The 24,130-nt window shown below is 52.9% G+C and overlaps 1 protein-coding gene across 13 annotated transcripts in view; it reads left to right on the forward strand.

Moving 5' to 3' along the window:
• Window positions 1–115: 115 nt before the first annotated feature.
• The window catches only part of LOC117413362 (microtubule-actin cross-linking factor 1-like), a gene marked incomplete at its 5' end in the record, with an annotated part of 76,153 nt that continues 52,138 nt past the window's right edge, over window positions 116–24,130 (forward strand). For 12 of the 13 annotated variants that reach the window (XM_058997284.1, XM_058997291.1, XM_058997286.1 and 9 more), the window contains 23 exon segments: window positions 116–247; window positions 381–472; window positions 749–884; window positions 4,190–11,185; window positions 12,228–12,383; window positions 12,485–12,700; window positions 12,824–12,955; window positions 13,175–13,411; window positions 15,968–16,120; window positions 16,567–16,800; window positions 16,970–17,191; window positions 17,565–18,101; window positions 18,668–18,838; window positions 19,006–19,129; window positions 19,367–19,575; window positions 19,732–20,049; window positions 20,411–20,577; window positions 21,076–21,232; window positions 21,446–21,563; window positions 21,836–21,898; window positions 22,487–22,734; window positions 23,244–23,373; window positions 23,545–23,744. In XM_058997284.1, coding sequence (XP_058853267.1) covers window positions 116–247; window positions 381–472; window positions 749–884; window positions 4,190–11,185; window positions 12,228–12,383; window positions 12,485–12,700; window positions 12,824–12,955; window positions 13,175–13,411; window positions 15,968–16,120; window positions 16,567–16,800; window positions 16,970–17,191; window positions 17,565–18,101; window positions 18,668–18,838; window positions 19,006–19,129; window positions 19,367–19,575; window positions 19,732–20,049; window positions 20,411–20,577; window positions 21,076–21,232; window positions 21,446–21,563; window positions 21,836–21,898; window positions 22,487–22,734; window positions 23,244–23,373; window positions 23,545–23,744 — 11,148 coding nt within the window. 13 annotated transcript variants of the gene reach the window in all.

Genomic DNA, 24,130 nt, shown 5'->3' on the forward strand with positions numbered 1-24,130 from the left:
TAGGGGTGGATCCACCTGTCACAGCTGGGTTCTCTTCAGAGCGTCTTGCCTGATTGCTGCAGTCCTCCCTGTGTGTTCCCCGGTGTAACTCGTGTGTCCGGTCTCTTACCTGCAGAAAGCCCTGGAGGAGGAGAAGCAGGCTCACGTGGGCCAGGTCTCGGAGCTGCTGGGCTGGGCTCTGGGGGTCAAGGGGAGTCTGGGGACCCCGGAGAGAGGGGACATCGAGAGGTCACTCTCACAGCAACAGGTGAGGAGAGGGGTAAAGAGAGGAGGGGTCGTAGAGAGAGATCACAGAAAGACAGAGGGGAGGAGGAAGGCGAAGGCATGGGGGAGAGAGGGGGAGAGGTTTTAACCCTGCGTGTGCCTCTGCTGCTCCACAGGCTGTGCAAGAGGAGCTGGCTGCTAGGAAGGAGGATGTGGCGGAGGCTGTCAGGAACACACAGATCTTCCTGCAGTCCAAACAGGCCAGCAAGTGAGTGCCTCTCTGAGCAGAGCTCCTGTATCACAATTACAACATGAAACCTTCTGTATATAACTGGATAGATCTAGATTAATGAGATTTAAAAAGAATGTGAAATGTTTGCATTTGTGTGTGTGTGGTGCTGTGTCACTGGGGTGTCTCGCTGCACTGTGTCACTGTGTGTGTGTGTGGTGCTGTGTCACTGGGGTGTCTCGCTGCACTGTGTCACTGTGTGTGTCTGCAGTGCTGTCGTCGCTGGGTCTCTCACTGTGTGTGTCTGTGTTGCAGGCTGTCCTCGAGGGAGAGGGAGCAGGTCACGGCTCAGCTGGATTCCCTGAACCAGACCTACAGCCAGCTGTGCAGCCAGAGCAGCCAGCAAGTGCAGGAGCTGCAGGGCCGACTAGCGGAAGAGGAGGATCGCAAGGTACCAGCAACAAACAAACCGGCAGCAAACGAGCACCGTCTCTCAGTGCTGCCTGGGGTCCCATAATGCGTGCTAATGACCTCCTTCCTTTTCAGAGCTGCTGTGTGTTTCTGTGTGTTACGGTGTCTGCGTGCGTGTGTGTGTGTGCGTGTGTGTGTGTGTGTCACATTCCCATCTCCTCCACTCACAGGCAGCGTTTGCAGCTGTGTTTAATAGCATGGTGTGCGCACTTATTGACCAGGGAAACAGCAACGGCACCACATCCATCTGTCCAGCCATCATCATCCGTGTCAGCTTAACAACAGGGACGCTGCGTGCTTGTACAAGCTGCGTGTAACACGCGTGTGAGAGTGCGTGTGTGCCGGGCAGTGTTTACTGGACTGGATGTCCTGCCTGGCGTGTGTCCACATGGATATATTTACAGAGTCTTCATGTGCCTTTTGTGTTCGTCTGTCTCCCCGATACAGCCATGCAATACACAGAAAAAAAGATTCTATGCAAAAATCTGAGTCAATGTGATTAAACCAGGGATTCAAAAATATCTGTCAAATTGGATGGATTTCAATGGGGGTTCTTTGCATGGCTGTCTGAGGGGCGGGTCTTGTGTTATAATAAATGAAACCCGTGAGGTGCCGGCTTGCTCTGCTTCTGCTCGGTGTGAAGTTTGCACCATTTTAAGATTTAAAATCTGTATGAAATAAGATTTGTTTGAAGATTGGTTCGTGGAGCATGCCCTCCACATTACGTAGCGGAAGCAAGTTCTCCCGGCTTCATCTGAAAGAGGTGAAGCATTTAGACGACGTTCTTGGATTGGAAAACATCAGAGAGAAGCGGTGTCAAATTCAGATTGCACAGCAGTAAAGCAGAGTAACTCTGACCCTGCGCTTGAAACGGAAAGAGCAGAAAAACAGCAGAGTTGAGCATGACGTGTGACAGGCCACTGTTTCAATATGTGAGGAGGAGGATTTTAATAATGATTTTCATATTGTGTCATTAACCTGCACCTTGCTTTAAACTGACTAACAGCACAGGGACGGACTTGCAGACTGAAGTCTTTGTGGGGTGTGGCCAAAAAATTAGACAGACAGACAGGCAGAGGCAGACAGAGAGAGAGAGAGAGAGAGAGAGGCAGACAGACAGAGAGAGAGGCAGACAGAGAGAGACAGACAGACAGGCAGAGAGAGAGAGACAGACAGACAGAGATAGACAGGCAGGTATTAAGTGTGGCATGCTGGATGCTAACAACAAGCTACTTACTCGTCTTGTGTGTGAATCTGCTGAGCATCTGAAGCTGTCAATGTTCTGTACGTCTCGGAAACTCCTAGTTGCCGGGGTAAGTAACACACTTCCTTCTCTATGTACAGTCTGGGTGGTGTAGTTGTACAGTGTTGTGCTGTGTTGTGTTGTACAGTGCTGTGCTGTGTTGTACAGTGTTGTGTTGTGTTGTACAGTGTTGTGTTGTGTTGTGTTGTGTTGTACAGTGTTGTGTTGTGTTGTTTCGTGACCAGCAGAGCCACGTGTTGCGTGTCTGTACTGACCCTGTTTGCATTGATTTGTAAGTATAGAACAGTTTTTTTTTGTTGTTGTTTTTTTAACCCTTTTGTAATTTCAAACACTGCTCAAAACTGCCCATCATTTCTCTCTATTATTGAACTATTTCATCGATGTATTCACTTGTCATGTTTGCCATGTGATTTGAATCGGGCTGAAATGAGTTTGTCAGCAGAGAGAGGTGTATTCCACATCACAGAACTGACACGCTGGCACAGAACTGCTCATTATCGTTGTGTTTATCATCTATGTGGGCAGTTTTGAACACTGAAGAAAAAGATTTCTGCATTTTTCTTTTTTAGCATTCTGGGATGTTTATTGCATGTCGTGTACGATTTTCTCTGTCTCTATCACTCTCAGTATCTCACCCTCTGTCTCCCCTCTCTCTCTATCACCCTCACTCTCTCTCTCTCTCTCTCTCTCTCTCTCTCTCTCTCTCGCTCTCTCTCTCTCTCTCTCCTCTCTCTCTCTCTCTCTCTCTCGCTCTCTCTCTCTCTCTCTCTCTCTCTCTCTCTCATTAGAATGAGATCACTTAGGCTCTCTGGGATGTTTATTGCATGTCATACGATGTTCTCTTTTATTTTGGGTCTTTTTGAACTGATTTTGTTGTGGGGCTGGTGAAAAATTATATTGAATGGAAAAAAAATTTGTATTGAATGTTTTCAAATCCTGCTGGAGCGAGCAGACCCCAAACAGCTACTGTGTTTGTTTTGTTGTTTTTCCTTAATTAACTTTAATTAAGTCAGTCATTTTTTTAAAGTCATTTAAAAAGACAGTAACGGTTTAACATATATACTGTATCAAACACTCACATTATTTTTTACATGTGATTTAAAGCTCTTTATAAATGATGTCAGTTGATAACTGCACCAGCTAAACATTTCCTCCAAAAGCAAACGTTTTCAGTCCAAGCACAAAAAAACCCTCAAACTGGGTTCTGATTGGGGTCTGTGTTCAAGCGGCTCAATTAACCGTGCACAGCACTCCCTCTGTATTCCCGTACCTGACTTGCACATCAAAAATACAGAGAGGTATTGAAAATGCTGAGTTAGGAGCCTCGATAGAAGGAGGGGATAAACAGAAAATAAGTAACGTTGAAGAATGCTGAGCCAGTCAGTGAGGAGATTTTATTAGAAAACCTCTGACTTTTACAATGGACCAACAACGTGGGCTAATGTCCAGTTAACCAATTAGTGAATTATGCAATGCAGGAATACCGAGAGGGTGCTGTGTGTGTGTAAATATATATATATATATATATATATATATATATATATATATATATATATATATAATTATTTTGAATAAGCCTTCACATTCTGAATAATGTGTCTCTCTCTCTCGCTCTCTCTCTCCCTCTCTCTCTCTCCCCCCTCTCGTTCTCGCTCTCTCTCTCCCTCTCCCTCTCTCCCCCTCTCTCTCTCCCTCGCTCTCCCTCGCTCTCTCTCGCTCTCTTGCTCCCTCTCCGTCTCTCTCTTTCTCTCCCTTCCTCTCTCTCCCTCTCCCTCCCTCCCTCTCTCTCTCCCTCTCTCTCCCTCCCTTTCTCTCTCTCTCCCTCCCCCCTCTCTCCCTCCCCTCTCTTCCTCTCTCTCTCCCTCCCCTCTCTCTCTCTCTCCCCCTCCCTCTCTCCCTCCCTCCCTCTGTCTCTCTCTCTCTCCCTCCCTCTGTCTCTCTCTCTCTCTCTCTCTCTCTCTCTCTCTCTCTCCCTCTCTCTCTCTCTCTCTCTCCCCCCCCCCCCCCCCCCCCTCCTCCAGGGAGGTGCTGCTGTTGCCGGAGTCATCGATTTGGGCACAGTGGAGATTTTCCCGGTTTTCCAAGCCATGCAGAAAGGGCTGATCGACCAGGACACGGGGCTGGCTCTCCTGGAGGCTCAGCTAGCCCTGTCCGGGCTGACTGTCCCCGACACCAGCGAGACTCTCTCATTGGAGGAGGCGTTGCGCCGCAAAGTGATCGACGAGAGGACCGGCCAATCCCTGCAGGGTCTCCAGACAGCCCTGGAGCTGGTGGACCAATCACAGCTCAGGAATAAGAAGCTCCACCCAGTGGTGTCGGCTGTGGAGTCGGGGGCGATTGAGGAGCAGATGGGTTTGAAGATACTGGAGCTGCAGGTTTCCGCAGGGGGGCTGAAGGCGGAAGGCGGGAGGCTGCTGAGCTTGGAGACTGCCTCCGAGGAAGGGCTTCTCACCCCGCAGGTCCGATCCAAGCTGGAAGCCCGCTTGAAGACGCGCAGGGAGCTGATTGACCCCAACACCGCGGAGAAGCTGAGCCTGTCAGAGCTGGCCCGTCGCTGCCTGACCCACAAGGAGAGCGGCTGCAGGCTGCTTCCGGTAAAGCAGCTGGCGGGGGGGATGGTGTGCCTCAAATCGGGCAGGCAAGTCAGCATCTTCCGGGCGGTACAGGAGGGACTGATCGACCGGCAGGTGACGGTGAGGCTGCTGGAGGCCCAGCTGTTCGCCGGAGGGATTGCGGACCCCCGTTCGGGGCACAGGCTCACCGTGGACGAGGCGGTGAGGCACGGGCTCATCGACCAGGACATGGCCTGCGCCATCCTGATCAGGCAGCTGCAGACCGGCGGGGTCATCGACCCCCTGAGCGGCCGGAGGCTGACGGTGGACGAGGCCGTGCAGAAGGACCTGGTGGCCTCGCGGAGAGCCCTGGTCATCCTGGAGTCCCTGTGGTCCTTTATGGGGCTGCTGTGGCCGGAGACTGGGGAGATCCTGCCCATGGCGGAGGCTGTCCAGCAGGGGGTGCTCTCCACAGAGCTGGCCGGAAGGATTTTAGGTCAGAGGAAGACCGTCGGGGCGCTGTATGTGCCCGAAACGTGCGAGGTGGTGCCTTTGGAGAAGGCTGCAGAGCTGCTGGGTGAAGACTGCGTGGAGGTCTTGAAGGGGGCTCGCATCCCGGACATGATGCCCACTATGACTCTCTCGGGGTCCCCCTCTATTAACAGGCTCAGCTGGGGGTCTTCCTCATCCTCTAACGGAGGCTCGCCTCCGGCCCCTCGCTACGACCCCAAACCGGGCCGGACCGGAGAGCAGGTGGAGGACCCGAGAGACGAAGTGGAGCAGAGGCTGCTCTTCCACCTCATGACTCACAGCTACATCGACGTGCACTCCGGACAGAGGCTGGTGCTGCTTGACCAGGAGCTTTCCGAGGTGGCCTGCGCACTGGCTGTGGCCGAAGCCGAAGTTTGCTCAGGGGGAAAAGATGAGGCCGAAATGGAAACAGAAACGGATGATCGTAGCCAGGCCACTGGAGTCTGGGAAGCGGAAGAAAGCATTCAGATCCTTGGAAGAACCGCGCCAGCGCCAGGTTCGGACATTGCCAGAATTCATGGAAAGGCAAAACTGGAAGAGCTGGTGTTGCATGGGAACGTGGAGGCCGTGGAAAAGCAGACCGGGAAGGCGGTGGCGGCTGGAAAGTGGGCAGCCGAAACTTTGGAGGAGGAAGGATTCGGGAAAGAGAAACTGAACGGAGAGGGCGAGGTAGATAAATCTTCCAGGGTGCAGAGAACGGAGGTCAGAGAGAGGCAAAAAAGAGATGGGAAGTCGAAAGCAAAGAAAGAGGCAATGAGGAGAGCAGAGGAGGAATTGAAGAGAGAGAGACGGGTGCAGACAGTAGAAGCTGACGAGACAGAAGAGAAAGTTATCCTGGGATTTCAGGCTGCAGGTAGAGTTGCCACGGTCAGGAGTCCGTCTGCAGAGGAACAACGTGCACCTGTTTCAGGAAAGCCAGAAGAATCCCATTCTGAACTAAAAAGAATGAAACTGGACAAAAAGGAGAGGAAGAAAGCAGGAAAGGACAAAAGGGAGGCTGAGAAAAGATCCGGCACAGACACAAATAGAGGCCAGTCTGTCACTGACTGGAAACTAGAACCAGTTTTGGCAGTGGTGGAGAGTGAGGGTGCGTTGCAGTACACAGGCGCTGAATGGGAGACCTTGATGATGGAACAAGAACAGATGGACACTGAAACAGTGATGCACGGTCCACAGTTCATGAAACAATTCCAGACCCAATCAGATATAAAAGAATCTGAGCATTACCAGTCCGATTTAATACAGTCCCAAAGGGAGGTGAAGCAGCAGTCCCAGTTTGAATTCGAGCAATCCCAGCCGTGTGTTAAACAGTCCCAGGCAGAAACTATAATGTCTTCCCAGTCTCAGGACGTCAGGAAAGGCGGACGCATCCCATTGCTTGAGGAAAGACTCATGATTGCAGAAGAGGGTGAGGATAGCGTGGCCAGGACTGTGGTCAACCAGGAGGGAGAGGAGCTGGGAGGAAACCTCCAAACACATGTTACCCATCCGCACGGATCCATCGCCCAGAGCTGGCAAAAAACACAAACCGCCTCAAGGGTCTTGCAAACCAGAACCCAGGAAGATTCAAGAGCCGGGAAACCAATCGCTGCCTCCTCGTCAACAGACACACAAACCACGGGACCACCGACTGCTTCGGAATCGGTCACAGTGGACTCGGACGAGGAGACTATCCTTGAAGTCCTGGCCTCCCAGCTCCGAGAGGGAGGCATCGTTCACAAGAAGCCGGGGGCCGGGGGAGAAGGGAGGAAGCTGCTGCTGGACGAGGCTCTGTCTCTGGGGGTGCTGCAGGGCCACACCGCGGTCAGACTGATGGAGAAGCTGGGGCTCTTCGGGGGCTTCTTCGACTCGGAGGTCTGCGAGGTGCTGAGCGTGGACGAGGTGCTGGAGGAAGGCCTGATGGACGAGGAGCTGATGCAGAAGGTCTTGAGGTCGGAGAAATCCATCTCGGGGGTCTTCGACGCCAGCAGTGGAGGGAGCCTGTGTACGGTGCAGGAGGCTTCCCGGAGCGGGCTGCTGGACCAGGAGACGGCTGCGAGACTCCTGGAAGGCCAGGTGGCCTCCGGAGGGATCGTGGACCTGAGGAGAGGGAAGAAAGTCTCGGTCACTCTGGCCTCCAAACTGGGGCTCGTCGAGGAAGGGACCCTGCGGGAGGATCTGATGAAGCTGGAGAAAGCTTACAAGGGCAAAGGCGTGGAGAGGGAGACTGGGCTGAGGAAACTGGAGCTGCAGGCAGAGATGGAAGGAGCCCTGGACCCTGAGACTAAAGAGCCTGTCCCACTGAGCCAGGCTATAGAGAGGGGGCTGGTGGACAGGGAGCAAGCCTCGCAGGTCCTGGCCAGGCAGGTTGCCGATGGGGGGATCATTCACCACGGCTCTGGGATGAGGCTGTCCGTAGAGGATGCGTTGGATCGAGGGCTGATCGACAGGGACTCGGCTCAGGAGCTGGTAGAGGTGGAAAAGGCCTGCAGACAGCAGTACGTCCATCCAGAGACCAAGGAGCGGATTGCCTTGCCACAGGCCACGGCTCTGGGACTGGTCGACAGGGATTTATCCAACAGGGTTCAAGAAATCCAGGCGATGAGCGGCGGCTGTAGAGACCCGGACACAGGGGCGAGGCTCAGCCTCACGGAGGCAGTGCAGCGGGGGATGCTGGAGAAGCCGGTGGTGGATAAAGCCATGGCCTCGCCGGCTATGCAGCGCTGCGTTCTGGATCCCGAAAGGGCGACGGCCGTGCCCTACTCGGAGATCGTGAACAGGGCCAGGATCGACATCGAGACCGGGCAGAGGTTCCTGCGTGTCGGGCCTTTCAGAGGAATCAGAGACGACGTCACCGGCGACCTCATTCCCGTTTCCCTGGCGATGAAAGCGGGGAGAATCGACCCGGTCCCCGCACTGAGGATCATGCAAAGCCAAGCGGACTCCGGAGGGATCATCGACATCGCCACGGGCGACCGGCTGACCCTGGCCGCTGCTCTCCGGCAGGGATTGGTCACTGAAGACATGGCAAAGCTGATCGCAACCAATCAGCTGACGGCAGGGGGGATCGTATCCCCTGTCTCCGGGGAGAGAACCGTCAGTCTTGAAGAGGCGGAGGCCAAAGGTCTGATCACAAAGGAAATGGCCGCAGACATTCAGAGTAACGTGGGGAATCTGGAAGAAAGCGAGGAAGGCGAGCGAGTCCATGAGCAAGATGAGGAATCGCGGTCTCCAAACGGGACATCCCAAGGGGACAGAGGTGCTGGGACGCCGGCTTATTCCAGTAAAGACTTTTCCAGCCCGGACAGCATGACTCACAAGCAGGCAGACGTACAAGCGTTCCCTCCTGGCACCCCAGAACGCTGCGCAGACACCAGCATCAAGGACAGTCCAAGCCACCCGGACCCCCCGTTAATAACGGGGCGCACAGGAGAGAGAGCAGAAAACAATACCTTCCCGTCGTTCACATCTGCACGGACTCCTGTGGAGGAGGACTTTGCGGAAATGGAAATAACCAGCACTGAGGCTAAGGAAAGCTGCCTCGTACTGAAACAGGATGTTACTGTCGATTATGAACGACTGGGAGATGAAACCCAGGAGGATGTCAGCGACTCGGACGAGAGAGCAGAGGCAGGGTTAAAGACTCTGATGCCGGTACGTGAAGCAGAGGAAGGGCTGTTGGAGGCGAGTCGCTTCAGAAGGGAAGCTGATGAGCCAGTTTCCATGGAACTGGAGACACAGCAGCTGCAGCTACTCCACCAGCAAGCAGTGCATCAGAAAATAAAGACCAAGCCCAGCCTGACGGCCTCCTCCGATCGTACAGAGGGTTTGGGGACTAGATCGTCTGTTGCAGAGAGCATCATTCAAGTGAAAGAGTCAGAGGAAGCTGCAGAACGAGGTCGTGAAAGCACGGAGGTGCAGAGCACGCTGGAGGATGGGGAGGGAGAAGTGCAGACCCAGATCACAGTCTCTGATAGAGGAGTAGTTATCACCGAGGAGAAACAGGCAGGTGATAGACCACTTGTGCAGGGAGAACTGGAGAGTGAGGTTCTCAAAACAGAGAACGATGCTCACGGAAGAGATGATACTGATAGGAAAGGTGAGGACAAGGAACATCTAGAGAAAGAAAGAGGTGCAGGTTTGGAAGCAAGTGAACAGATACAGACCCGGCTTCAAACCGAGAGCAGCTTATTTGGGATGGTAGAGGGTTCAGTGATCCTAGATAGAGGAATGGGTTTCATTGTCGTTGATAGACCACTTGCAGAGGAAGTGAAAAGGGAGACAGATGGAGAGCAGACAGAGAACAGGGTCACTTACACATCCAACATAGCAGGGGTCCAGGGAGACTTGAGGATAGGAGATGACGACACACCACTTTCAGAGGATATGGGGGCTGTAGGTTTGGAAGTTCAGGGACAGGCGCAAACCAAGCTCGGAGACAAACCTGCCAAAGCTAAACTTTACAGCGCAGCGGTAGGCTTGGGTGAGAGAGAGGGTAGAGGTGGGGTCAGGGAAATGGAGGCAGAAGATGATGGACCACTTTCGGAGGAAGTGAGTCAGGCTGGTTCAGTAACTCTGGAAGCGATGAGAATGGTAGTCCAGCAGGTTTCAACAGCAGAGGATGCAGCTCTTGCAGAGGAAGTGAGCAGCGGTTTAGAAGGAGAGAGGAACGTGGAGCCCAGTTCCAAAGAACGCAAGGAGAGGGAAGCCCTTCTCCTGAAGGCCAAGGAGAGCATCCGGAGAAAAGTGTACGAGCGAGCGGTGAGCGAGAAGCAGGCGGCCGAGGAGCTGGAGGCGATGAGGAGAGGAGCCGGGCTGAAGGAGAGAGGACTCGGGTTCGAGGGAGAGGGGCTAGTCGCTCAAGGGGAAGGACAGGTTGCTACGGAGGTGGAGAAGAAAAAGGAGTCTGTGCCAACCTCTAGAGGGACTCTGGAGTCTCCACAGAAGTGGTTGGATATTGCAGGAGAGAAGCTGGAGATGAAATACGACGATGGGAGAACAAGAGGGGACGCTAAATCAGAAACTGCGAGGGACTCGCTTGAGCTTCCCGTTGAGTCACTGGAGAAAGCGCATGATGAGTCGTCCATTGATGGAGACCTGAGAGCACAGACGGGCACCCGATTGAAAGATGCTGCCAGAGAGCAGACAAAATCTTCTGAAGAGGGGGGAGAAACTGAGACCAACGCGATGGGAATATCCATAGGGAAGCAAGTTCAACCCACCGAAGTTTCTCTGGGAAAGCCGGAATTTTCTGGCAGAGAGCGCCAGGACGGGACAGTCGAGGCAGTACGGGCCCCTCTGAAGGAACAAAGGACTGGCCAGCCAGAATCTGAGGGGGAACCAATCCCTCCAGAGATTACCCCAGCAGGGACCTATTTCCGGGAGCACCTCGGTGGCCCCAGCCTCTCTGTGGACAGTGTCAGATTGGAAAGAGAGGACACAGGATTGGATTTTATTGCCAGGCAGAGGCAAGGCATTCTGTTGGACGCTGTTACTTCTCCTGAAGAAGAAAAAACATTCATTAAAATGGAAGAACCTGGTGAGGGAGTCAAACAGACTTCAAATGAAACAGATCGACCCGAGACCCCAGAGGGTCAGGTTTCAGGAGAGAAGACCACATCTGAGGCTTTGGATTGGGCTCCTTCTGCACAGAAGACTCCATCAGCGGAGGCCGCTGTCAATGGAGACCAACTCCGCTCGAAAGAGAGCAAGGAGCTCCTACTGGAAAAGATCAAGAAGGAGCTGAAACTGGGAACCAAACTGGAGAGGCGTCCGGAGAAACCAGTGGAGCAGAGAGAGGCTGGCCCCACCACGGAGGGGGTCACAGAGAGACCCCAGGACACTGAACCCCAATCCCAGTCCAGAGAGATCCCAGAATTGACGACCGATCCAGTGGAGGGGGAAGATGTTGAGACGCCACAGGGAGAGGGCAGGAAACCAGCGAAACTCATGAAGGTAACTTGACGGGGCTTTGCAGTTACTGTTGGACTGAGGGTCTCACTTGTGGCTCTTTCAGTCCATTCTAGTATAGAACCCAGTTCCAGCTGTGTCCTTAATTATTGAACTGAGAAGCCCAGAGCGCTGTTACAGCCAGGTCTTTGTAACTGTACAGTCCAATCGAAGTGTTCAGTTAGGCAGCTGAGCTGTTTGGTCCTGGATTGGAGTGGATTGAAAGAGAGTATAGCTGCCATAACAGTGTGGCCATGTACCTCATATTGTGCCTACTTCATTGATTCATTAATTTATTACATGTTTATAGTGTGGGGTGGGGGGGGGGTGGGGTTGCAAATCTTGTATATGTTACTAATTTATTTAATTAGTTAAACGAGTTTCAAAAAGCTCAGTGTTGTGACATTTTGGTGACTCTCTCCTCTCTTTCTTTCTCTCTCTCACTCCCTCTCCTCCCTCTCTCCTCTCTCCCTCTCTCTCCTCTCCCTCCTCTCTCTCCCTCTCTCCTCCCTCTCTCTCTCTCTCTCTCTCTCTCTCTCTCTCCTCCCTCTCTCCTCTCTCTCCCTCTCTCTCCTCCCCCTCCTCTCTCTCCCTCTCTCCTCCCTCTCTCTCTCTCTCCTCCCTCCTCTCTCCTCCCTCTCCTCCCTCTCTCCTCCTCCCTCCTCTCTCTCCTCCCCCTCCTCTCTCCTCCCTCCTCTCTCCTCCCTCTCCTCCCTCTCTCCTCTCTCTCCCTCTCTCTCCTCCCCCTCCTCTCTCTCCTCCTCCTCCCTCCTCTCTCTCCTCCCCCTCCTCTCTCTCCCTCTCTCCTCCCTCTTCTCCCTCTCCTCCCTCTCCTCCCTCTCTCCTCTCTCTCCCTCTCTCTCCTCCCCCTCCTCTCTCTCCTCCTCCTCCCTCCTCTCTCTCCTCCCCCTCCTCTCTCTCCCTCTCTCCTCCCTCCTCTCCCTCCTCTCTCTCCCTCTCTCCTCCCTCTCCTCCCTCTCTCTCTCCCTCTCTCCTCCCTCTCCTCCCTCTCTCTCTCTCTCTCTCTCTCTCCTCCCTCTCCTCCCAGCCCTCGCTCTCCCGTCAGCAGTGTCTGGAACACGATGAGCGCTTGGTTGCCTTCCTCTCACTGGTCCTTCACATCGAGCTCCGCCTCAAAGAGCAGCAGCAGCAGCCAATGGGGAGCAGCGTCAGCGCCCTGCAGGAGAGCATCCTCCAGACTGAGGTACCTGCGCACACGTGCACTGTGATTGCCTTTAGAGCCGTTTCCCCCGGTATTTTAGCAGTTTTCCCCCCCATGGTTATACTATGTGTGTGTCCCTGCAGGCTCTGGACTCGGAGCTGAGCTCCCTCTCGGAGGGCGTGGCCCGTGAGCTGGACTGCGTGGCGAGTGTCGTGGCGTCGCCCCCGCCGGACGTTCCCGCGCAGCTGCTGCTGGCGCTCGAGAAGGACGCACGCAACCTGCAGCGATCGTACAGTGCCGTGCAGGGGGTCTCCCAGGCCAGGCTGCAGGGGCTGCGGACTGCGCAGGAGCAAGAGAGGGTGAGAGAGAGAGAGAGAGAGAGAACAGGACAGCTGGACATTTCACCCTTTTTAAGCCCTCGCTCTCCTCTCTCTCTCCTGTGTGTTGGTATTAACCCCTTGCTCTCCTCTCTCTCGTTGCAGTGTAAGCTGCACTCGGAGCTGCAGTCTCTGGAGGGCAGGGCTCGTGCTCTGCAGGGCTGGCTGGGAGAGATGGGGGGGGCAGAGAGTCCTGGGGACCCCCCCCAGCTCACACACAACCTGCAGCACTGGCAGGTACTGGCACAGCACGCCTCTTTGCCTGTCTGAATCTCTGTCTCTCGCACTCTCCCTCCTCCCTCTTACACTCTTTCTTTCCTCCCTCTCTCACTCTCACACTCTCCTCTGTCTTCTCTCCCTGTCTCCTCCTCTCACACCATCTCTCTGTTCTGTCTCTCATTCTCCTCTCCCTCCTCTCTGTCCCTCACTGTCTTCCCTATAATCCCTCTCTCTCAGGAGCTGAAGGCTGGTCTGGCAGAGCGCTCTGCCTCCCTCGACTCCATCGCTTTCGATATCCAGCTCTTCATCTCTGAGCGTGCCCAGGACCTCACCCCGCAGCAGAGCAGGCAGCTACTGAGACAGCTAAACGAGCTGCAGAGGTCCTTCCGCGAGGCGTCAGGGCACGTGGCCGCCAGGACTGAGGCGCTGCTCGCCGCCGCGGCGCACGAGAGAGAAACGGAGAAAGAGACGAAGGTTTGCCTGGACACACGTGGAGGAAAACACGCTCTCCACTCACACGCAACATACAGACACACACACACACGATGCAGGCAGCGCTCTGCAGGGTCTTCAGCCTTGGAAAAAAGGGACATTTTGCAAGATCTTAAATGGTATAGATAAAGTTAACCCAAGTTCAAATAGTAAGACTAGAGAGAGGGAGGGGAGGCATAAAGGAAAGCAGAGTAAAACAATCACACTGATGAAGGCACTGGAGCCCAAACGCTGGTCTGCTTGACTCGGTCTCTTCTAGTTTCAATCACACTGATGAAGGCACTAGAGCCCAAACGCTGGTCTGCTTGACTCGGTCTCTTCTAGTTTCAATCACACTGATGAAGACTCTAGAGCCCAAATGCTGGTCTGCTTGACTCGGTCTCTTCTAGTTTCAATCACACTGATGAAGACACTAGAGCCCAAACGCTGGTCTGCTTGACTCGGTCTCTTCTAGTTTCAATCACACTGATGAAGGCACTAGAGCCCAAACATTTGTCGTTTGTTACTCTCTCACTCAGCACACACACACACACACACACACACACACACACACACACGGTTAGCCCTGTCATGGTACTAGACAGTAAACCGCATCTCTTTTTAGAGACTGATGTTTTGCATTGTGTTTTGCATTCTGTACGTTCTGTTCATAAGTCATTCTTCCATTACGCTGCACCCCTTAGAGGTCAGTTTGACTTGGCTTTTGCACTAAACCAACTAAGATCTGTGTGTGTCTCCCCTGTAATAGCCTTGTATTGTGTTGTGTTGTGTTGTATTGTATTGTATTGTATTGTATAGGCAAAGCCAGTGGCCGCTGCCTGCCTGCACCCATCTACCCATCCTGTAAATAACAAAGAGCTTGTTTGTGCTTGCACCCTGTGCGGTTTTATACAGTATATTTATAGTAAGGTTCAATTGCTCAAGTTCCCTCTCTGTGCAGTATAAAGTATTAATATATTACATAAGTTTACAGATCTGCAGTGCTGAGCGGAGTTTCCTATAGACCTCTATACAGCTCTGCAGTGTTGAGTGGAGTTCTCTTTCCTATAGACCTCTATACAGCTCTGCAGTGCTGAGCGGAGTTCTCTTTCCTATAGACTTCTATACAGCTCTGCAGTGTTGAGTGGAGTTCTCTTTCCTATAGACCTCTATACAGCTCTGCAGTGTGGAGTTCTCTTTCCTATAGACCTCTATACAGCTCTGCAGTGTGGAGTTCTCTTTCCTATAGACCTCTATACAGCTCTGCAGTGTGGAGTTCTCTTTCCTATAGACCTCTATACAGCTCTGCAGTGTGGAGTGGAGTTCTCTTTAATAGACCTCTGCAGTGTTAAATTAGTTATTTTATTTAAATAAATGTGTCTCTTTGCTTTGTTAAGGAAATGAATATATAAGATACTTTTAGTGGGAACTTCCACACAGTTTGAACCACACTACCATGTATACAGTGTAGAAGTGCGGATACTGAAACTAACGGCAATGCCTGAATAATGCCTGCCTCCTGCCAGCCCAGCAGGGTCTGTATTAACATGTCTGTCTTGCTTTTTCCAGATTCTGTGTCTCCAGAGTAGCTCTGAAGATGCGCAACGGGAACGACAAGCTCGTAGCAAACAAACTGAAAAGCAAAACCGCAGCACAGTTAGAAACTGCGAGAGGAGCCTCAGGGTAGCTCTGTAATTCAGCCTGCTTCCAGTGGAGAGAGTGGAACTTATAGAATCTGTAACCACCCTTACAGGACTGGCAGCCTGTCTGTCTCTCTGTGTGTCCGTCTGTCTGTCTCACGCCAGCGGGGAACGCGTCATGCTCAACTCAGTGTAGGCGCAAGATCACAGCGAGCAGGAAACGGGGGTCGGGGGGGGGGGCGCCCCTGTCTTTTACATACAGCACACAGTCACACACGTTCCCCAAAGAGACGTCTAGCTCTGGTCCACGCAGTAATACCCCTGACTGTTGAGTATGTTTGTTATTTTAAAACATTCACGGTTATGAAACTGCTGCATTTTTCTCAAAAGCAGTGTAACCCGATGAAGGCCAAACGCCTCTGCAGTGTGAAGAAGCGATAAGAGTGAGGAGATGTATTCAGAATCTGCGTGCCAGTGTTTTTAAAAGCCCCTTGGTGTTGAATAGCTTCTTGGTGGCGCGTCTGTGATACAGTGATAATTCATTCCTGGGGATGGGACCTAACGAGCAGAGCGTGTGCGAACAATGTACTGAAAAACACACGGGCCCCCGACTCACTCCCGTCTCCTGAATCGGGCTTCTCGTGAATGTGTGTCCGAGAGAGAGAGAAACAAGAGTCTGATGGTGTGAGTGTGAAAATGAATGAGAAAGGAGAGAAGCCTGCTGCTGTTGAAATTGAAAGGGGAGGGGAGCGGGTGTCGCGTGAAATAAATGTCCTGCCGATGTTAAACACTAATGTTTGTGTGTTTTATTTTGCTGTTGTTGTTGTCAGATTGAGTAGCCAGTGCTCACACCCCTCTCTTTTGTATCTCTCTCTCTCTCTCTCGTTCCCTCTCTTGTTTTTCTTTCCCGTGGTCGCAGGCGGTTCAGCAGCAGCAGCAGGAATGTGCTCGGAAGCTGGACGAGCTGGCTCTCTGGTTGGCTGAGGCATCCAGCACAGTGACCAATCGGCAGGCAGAGTCCGGCGGCGTCGATGATGTCACCAGCCTGCAGCAGAAACAGAGCGACGTCAAGGTCAGAGTGGAGAGATTGAATCATTATTGATTAGAAACTGTGTGTGTGTGTTTCTGATAGAAGGACTGTGTGTGTGTGTTTCTGATAGAAGGACTGTGTGTGTGTGTTTCTGATAGAAGGACTGTGTGTGTGTGTTTCTGATAGAAGGACTGTTTGTGTGTTTGTTTATTTAGGTAGGTACAGTGCTGTGAAAAAGTATTTGCCCCCAGTCTGATTTTCTGCATTTTTGCACATTTTTCACATTGTATCTGGTCAGATTTTTTTGTGGGTTGTAGTAGTATATAGAGGGAGTCTGAGAGAAAAAAAATGACGCCAAAGTTTGGTGCTTCTTTCATTTGTTTGGTGTGCAAGGTAATCAAACATGCAATCTTCAGGTGTGAAAAATGTATTGCCCCCCCCTAGTTAACTCAACTCACAGTGCGTCTCTACCTGCCTGTGGGTTTCAGGCTCTGCAGAATGATATCCAGTCCCGCTCTGACAGTGTTGTGGAGCTCATCAAGTCCACGGAGGAGTTCCTGTCGGAGAGCGGGCCGCGCCTGTCCCCTGGGGATCGCGCTGCGATGGAGAGGAAGCTGAGCGCCGCGCGGGGGCAGTACGCAACGCTGAGAGAGAGCTCGCAGGCCGTGCAGAGAGAGCTGGACTCCGCGCTCAGCACTGCACTGCAGCAGCAGAGCCAGAAGGTGGGGCTAGAGAGACGCGCAATGCATTTTAACTAGTGGACTCCAGAGCGGTATTTTTATTTACTGTGCTAGGGGGCGGCATTCTGTTCGATGTGTGGTCCCTGGTGTATTCAGTGGCAGTCGAGTGGTTAACGCTGTCTGTCTGTCTGTCTGTCTGTCTGCCCCTCAGGAGAAGGCTGCTGAAGCGCTGGAGGTGAACCAGAGTCAGATCGGAGAGCTGCTGAGCTGGGTGTCGACCCTCGGAGGGGCAGGAACCACCCTGACGCAGGGGGGACCGGAGACAGCGCGACACCAGCAGGCCCTGGGGAGCGGAATGGGGGCGATGCAGACTGATTCCTCCGCCTCTCTGCAGCCAGAGGAGAGTCTGGAGTCCCAGTGCGAGAGGCTTCAGGTGAGGCTAGGAAGGGGAAAGGGTGAAGAAGAGAGGCGAAGGGAAGGATTGGGGAAGGGAGTGAAGAGGAGAGGGGAACGGGAAGGGTATGCAGTGGTTCATTAAATAATAATTTAATTTATAGACGTTCTATAGATGAATCATTTTAGTATCTACAGAGATGGAAATAAGACTCCTATTGCATAGCAGTTTCACCAGTTCCAGGTTTTCAGGAAGGGAGCTGTGTGTTTTTTGTGAAGTGCCCTGGGGTGCTTGTGTATAAAGGACGCTCTCTAAGTGAAGCTGCTATGCTGTGCTGTGGCATGGCGTGGTGTGTAGGGTGTCTCTTATTGCATTAGTTCGTATTGACATGTGTTTGTTTACTGCACTCCAGGCACACCACAAGGAGCTCCTCTCCCAGCAGCCAGCCTTCATCCTGGCCACCAAGTCAGCGCAGGCCTTCCTGGACCGGCATGGCGAGAGCCTGGCCCCGGGGGAGAAGGAGAGGCTGAGCTCGGACCTGGCCAGACTGCGCGCTCAGTACGAGGGCCGGCTGTCCCGCTGCGAGGCCCAGCTCAAGAGAGCCGCGGGGCTGAGGGAGGAGCTGGACAAGTTCCTGACGGAGCACGGGGAGTTCTCCTCCTGGCTGGAACTGAGCGAGCAGGAGCTGCGTTCCCTGGGGGAAGGGCAGAGCGACGCGCAGGGCCTGCGGGAGAGAGCCCAGCGGCACAGGAAGTTCTCGGAGGACGTCATCTGCCACAAAGCGGACCTGAGGTTCATCACCATCTCGGGGCAGAAGGTTCTGGACGCGGCCGGTGCTGGTTCTGGTACCGGCGAGGGGGAGCCTGAACTGGACCCCTCTTCCACCAGACTGCTGGTTCAGGGGAAGCTGCAGGACGCCACTGATAGATTCTCTCAGCTGCACGCCAAGGTGAGGCAAAGACTCCAAATATGTAATGCCATCGAAATCTTAAAAGGTGTTGACAGAGTTCACCCCTCCCAGTACTGGAGACAGACTCAGGACAGAGGGGAGGAGACACCTCTTCACACAGGGTGGTGAGGGGGTGTGGAATGGGTTACCTAGTCATGTTGTTGAAGCAGAATCACTGGGATCCTTTAAGACCCGACATCACAATGTTCTGAGATCAATCAGCTGTTAGGAACTGGACAAGCTTGGGTGAGCTGAATAGACTCCCCTCGCTCGTACATTTTCTCATGTTCTTGTGTTATCTAATGGTCAGGCAACTTCTAAATATAGTACTGAACTAGTTTCCTGTTCTGATTCCACCCGACCTTGGAGCATTGTTCAGTAAATAGAAGTCCGGTTCTAAGAGCCATATTCACCTTGAGAATACGCTGACATTAGGCACTCTTCCAGTAAGGGAGCAAGTCCCTTAGACTCACGTCCTCAGATCTTGAGTGTAGGTCCGAAGCATTGTTGAGTTGCATGAAGTCTCCTAACCTTACCTTTTTCTGTAACCCCCTTCCCCATCACAGTGCTCCGAGCTGGGCTCCCACCTGACCCGGGTCCTGGAGCTGTACCAGCAGTACCAGGACGAGACGGGCTCACTGGAGACGTGGCTACTGGGACAGGAGCAGAACTGCGAGAGGCTGCTGAGCGATACCACCGACCCAGAGAGCCTGCAGAGACAGCTGAACATGACCAAGGTGAGAGGAGAGATAGAGGGAAGAGGGTGGTGGGGGAGAGAGAGGTGGGGGAGAGGAGAGATGGGGGAGAGAGGAGAGGAGAGACGGGGGAGAGAGGAGAGGAGAGGAGAGGAGTAACGCATTCCTGACCACTAACCTGTGCTCTCCCTGACTGTGTCTGTGTGCAGGATCTGCAGGGAGAGCTGGAGGATCACCGGGCGCAGGTAGAGAGGTTGAAGCGAGCGATGAGCGCCCTGCTGGAGAGCGAGGAGCAGCCCAGACTGAGCCCAGAGCCCATCCGCAGCACCGCAGGTACAGTACCTGAGCACACCTGAGCATCAGGGGATAGTGCCTCGGAATACCTGGGGATAGCTGTGTGTTTGACCCAGTTTCTTGTGGTTCTGTGGTTGTCTGACCCAGTTACCTGTGTTGTTTGACCCAGTTTCTGTACTTTTATTTTGGTCCCTGACCCAGTTTCCTGTGATTCTGGTTCTGTCTCTCCTGTGGTTCTGTATTTTGACCCAGTCCCTCGTCTGGTTCTGCTCACAGACTCCCTGCTGACCCGGTTCGAGTCCCTGTCCCAGACGGTGTCGGAGCGGTCCGATAAGCTCCAGACGGCGGTGGCCCAGTCTCAGAGCATGCAGGAGGGGCTGGGGGGGCTGCTGGACTGGCTGGGGGGAGTGGAGGGGTCCCTGCGGGGCCAGGATAGAGTGCAGCCGTCCGCCAGAGCAGTGCAGGAGGCCCTCACGCACAACCAGGTGAGCAGAACAGAGCAATACTGATCAATACAGGGACACACTTCTCACACTCTCCTCTCTCCTCTCTTTCACTGGACCCCTCTCACACTCTCCTCTCTCCTCTCTTTCACTGGACCCCTCTCACACTCTCTCCCTCCCTCTCTCTCTCTGCTATAGAAGCTGGGTCGGGATCTGCTGTCTCGCCAGTGCAGTGTAGAAGCTACACGCCAGACTGTGGCTCAGTTCCTGCAGACTGCAGACGCATCGACGGCCACCGGCCTGCAGGGGGAGCTCTCGGAGCTCTGCCAGCGCTTCGGGGCGCTGCGGAGTGGGCAGGAACAGAAGGAGGCGGAGCTCAGGGGCGTCCTGCCCAAACTGGAGACCTTCGAGAGGCTGGCCTCGCAGATACAGGAGTTCACCGAAACCAGGGGCCGAGCGCTGGGGACCGGGAGCCAGCCAGAGAGAGACATGCAGGACTTCAACCAGAGGATAGAGGTGTGAGGAGGGGATAGAGAGAGTGGGGGGAGAGGGGGAGAGGGGGAGAGGGAGGGAGGGAGCCAGAGAGAGACATGCAGGACTTCAACCAGAGGATAGAGGTGTGAGGAGGGGATAGAGAGAGTGGGGGGAGAGGGGGAGAGGGGGAGAGGGAGGGAGGGAGCCAGAGAGAGACATGCAGGACTTCAACCAGAGGATAGAGGTGTGAGGAGGGGATAGAGAGACTGGGGGGTTTGAGTAAAATCTATGATTTCTGTGAAGCTGCGGTTCCTTAACTCAAGTGCTTGTGTTTTTGTGTTTGTTTTTCTGTGTGTGTGCGTGTGTGTGCGTGCGTGCGTGGGGTGTGTTGTTTTGTGTTCAGGAGCTGAGGGGAGAGCTGACCCAGGAAGCAGACAGTCTCGGCACACTCAGAGAGCTGGGGGCAGAGCTTAGCGACTCAGGGGTCCTCGCAGACACACACCGCCTGCAGGACACTGTCAGAGAGGTGTCCGAGCAGTTCACCCGACTGGAAACCAACGTCAAGCAGAGGTATGAACCTCCTCCTTATACCCGGGAAGATTGAGACATTTGTAAAGAACCGCTTCCCCTACTGCGATGGAACTTGGTTAGGACATTCTTTAGGTTTGGAGAGCATCATAATCTGGTGGGTGTGTACAGAGGATACTATGTAAACATGCACGCAGCACTGGCGATATTCCACACCGGAGGCAGAATATCCCGGGTGAGCCCGTTCATTCTGTTCATTCTGTTGTCATCCAGAACTCAGAATTTAGTCATTCTGAAAGGAGCGTAGTAAATGAAATGACGAATGTTTCAACTTGAAGTCTTTTTCCATGTCTTCAAATTTGTCTTAAGGCAAGGTAGTTGTCATTGAAATGTTGAAACGTTTGTCGTTGAATTTCTGGATCTGAATGAATGCAAGATAGACCCCAAAATACCAGATCAAGTTTATTTTGATTGCAAATATTTGCAGATACATGCAAAAAAATCTCTCTCTGTTTTTTATAATCTCTCTCCCCCTCTCAGAGCTGCAGAGGCCCAGTCCTGCCAGTTGCAGATGGATAAGTTCAGATCGCTTGTCGGCGCCCTCCAGAGGTGGCTGCAAGGAGTGCGGGAGCAGCTGCCAGCCACTGAGCCAGCCCTGAGTACTGAGGGGCTAGAGACCCGGGTTCAAGAGCTGAAGGTTAGCGTCTGTCTGTCTTCGTGCGATCCCACCTCTTCTGACATAGTTGTGCAGGTTCATGTTCACTGGGGTAGAAACTGGTATTGTCCCCGTAGTCTTTTCCAGAGTAAATTAGTGTAACTGATATTGTGACTGGTGTTGTAACTGGTGTTGTGGGAGCCTCAGGGAGGGCAGGAGGGTTTGCTGGTATTGTAACTGGTTTTGTCCCTGCAGGCTCTGCTGAGTGACTGGGAGTCGCAGGGAGCGAGGGTGCAGGAGATGAACCGGGCAGGATCTGAGCTGGAGACTCTCATCATCGAGATCACGGCGCCCAGGAGCCAGAGCAGAGCCGGTGAGCCAGCCCCCAAGAGCCCAATACGAGATCTCACATGAGGAGTGTCTGAGATCGGGAACGGAGAGCTGTGTTAACCTGTGGAGTGCATGGCTCTGCCTGTCTGTCTGTGTGTGCCTGTGTGTTTTGTATGCTCCTATATAACTATATGTGTGTGCTTGTCAATGTGTCTGTGCAGGAAAGGCAGTTTCTTGTGTGTGTCAGTGTGTCCCTATCAGTCTCTGTGTGTGTGTCTGCTCTGCTCGTCTCTGAATGCGTGTCTCTCACCCCAGGTCCTCCCCAGCTTCATGGAGCCGATGGCACCAGCAGTGTAAATGGGATCCACACCTGCAAAGGTGAGACTACCTGGGCACTGAAATGCAGGACGGACACACACACACACACACACCTGTGCATACAGGACATGTTTACACACACACACAGTCACACAATCCCTGTCCTCACAAGAAATCCTCCCCCTCAGTGTTTGTGCTTTCATGACGTCTCCTGATTCCTCGAAAAATAACAACATGTTTTCTTTTGTGTAGTTTTGTGTCAAAGTGTTTGTTAGGGACTCTGCACTGAAACGTGTTGAGTGTGTGTGTGTGCTGTGAGTGTGTGTGTGTTCACTACTTTATGTATTTTCAAAGCGATGCTGTAGATATATCATTCATAGCTGTTAAAAACTCAGCATTTAGAAATACTAAAAGAAACGAAACACAATCAGAGACTGGAAGTCTTTCTGTGTTTCCAAATACAATCAAAGGTCACGATGTCACGTGATTCGAAAGGAACGAGAAAGGCTGTTCAGAGCCCAGCAATTAGAATTGCAAGCTAGAAGGAAGATTTATAAAATAAAATGATACTGCCTCAGAACCACTGGAAATGATTATTGAAGCGTCTAACCATTCTGCACTCTGACGCTCTGCCCCTCCCTGCCGCAGACCTGACTGAGATCCAGTGCTCCATGGCGGACGCTGGCCGCGGGTACGAGTCTGTGGGGGCGGAGCTGGGGGAGAGGCTGGGGCTCCTGGGGGCCATGCTGGAGCAGAGGCTGGGGGCCCGCAGGGAGGCAGCCTCCATCGCTAGCTGGCTGAAGGAGAAGGAGCAGACCCTGAGCCAGCAGCAGCTACACCAGAGGGGCTCTCCCTCCAAGACTGAGGCCGTGCAGGAGCAGGCCCTGCAGAACAAGGTCAGTGACAGACAGACTCTGAACTGATGCAACTGTGCTTGGAAGGTATGCATGCAGCAAGCCCGCTGCAGAGAGATGGAGCAGATTTTGGATACGTCCACTCAGTCTTCGTGCTTCTTCAAACTGTGTGAACATGCTGGCCCTTTTGCATTTAGGCTTAAATGGAAGTCAGGGATGCAAATAAGACTCCCATTGCACAGCAGTTTGATCCATTCCTGGTTTTCACTGTGAGTTTAATAAGACACACCTGATCTTGTTACCTGCGCACACTGTGGCTAATCAAGCTTGTAGTAGTAAAACCTAGAATGGGTGAAACTGCTGTGCAATGGAGTCTTATTCCCATTCATGCAAATATATAAGCATTGTACTCCACGGATCCCGTCTGTCTGTCTGTCTGTCTGTCTGTGTGTCTCTCTCTCTCTCTCTCTCTCTCTCTCTCTCTCTCTCTCTCTCTCTCTCTCTGTCTGCTAGTTTATCCTAATCTGTGTCTCTCATCACCCCGCCCCCAGGCTCTGCTCGCTGAGCTGGAACAGCACTCTGGGAAGGTGGAGGACCTGAAGCAGTCCCTCCGATCCCTGATCGAGTCGAACCCAGACTCCCCAGAGGCAGAGAGCTGGAGGAAGACACTGCAGGACATCGGTGAGGAGCAGGGGGTGCAGAGGGGGGAATAGCAGGGCTTGAAACCCACACTGCCCTCAGTGAAGTCTATTATTATTATTATTATTATTATTATTATTATTATTATTATTGAAATGATCAGGAGCCAGGGTTGGGATCTAGTATTTATTCTCTCACTCTCTCTCCTCACAGACACTATGTGGTTGCGAACCACGCAGACAGCCTCTGAGCGCCAGGCTCAGCTGGAGCAGTCGGCCAGCATGCTGGTCAGCTTCACTACAGCCGAGTCCCAGCTGCGGCCCTGGCTGAACGAGAAGGAGCTGATGATGAGCGTGCTGGGACCCCTCTCCATCGACCCCAACATGCTGGGCACGCAGAGACAGCAAGTGCAGGTGATGCACAGAGAGATTCACAGACTGAGAGACACACAGAGGGATTCACAGACTGAGAGACACACAGAGAGATTCACAGACTGAGAGACACACAGAGGGATTCACAGACTGAGAGACACACAGAGAGATTCACAGACTGAGATACACAGAGAGATTCACAGACTGAGATACACAGAGAGATTCACAGACTGAGATACACAGAGAGATTCACAGACTGAGATACACAGAGAGATTCACAGACTGAGAGACACACAGAGAGATTCACAGACTGAGATACACAGAGAGATTCACAGACTGAGAGACACAGCCACACAATACTACTGTTCAAAGTTTATTCTTACCACAATGTTTAAGTCACAAAAAAAACATGAACTCATCAGGACCAC

Source organism: Acipenser ruthenus, chromosome 23 (genome assembly GCF_902713425.1).
Source record: "Acipenser ruthenus chromosome 23, fAciRut3.2 maternal haplotype, whole genome shotgun sequence".
Classification (NCBI taxonomy): Eukaryota; Metazoa; Chordata; class Actinopteri; order Acipenseriformes; family Acipenseridae; genus Acipenser; species Acipenser ruthenus.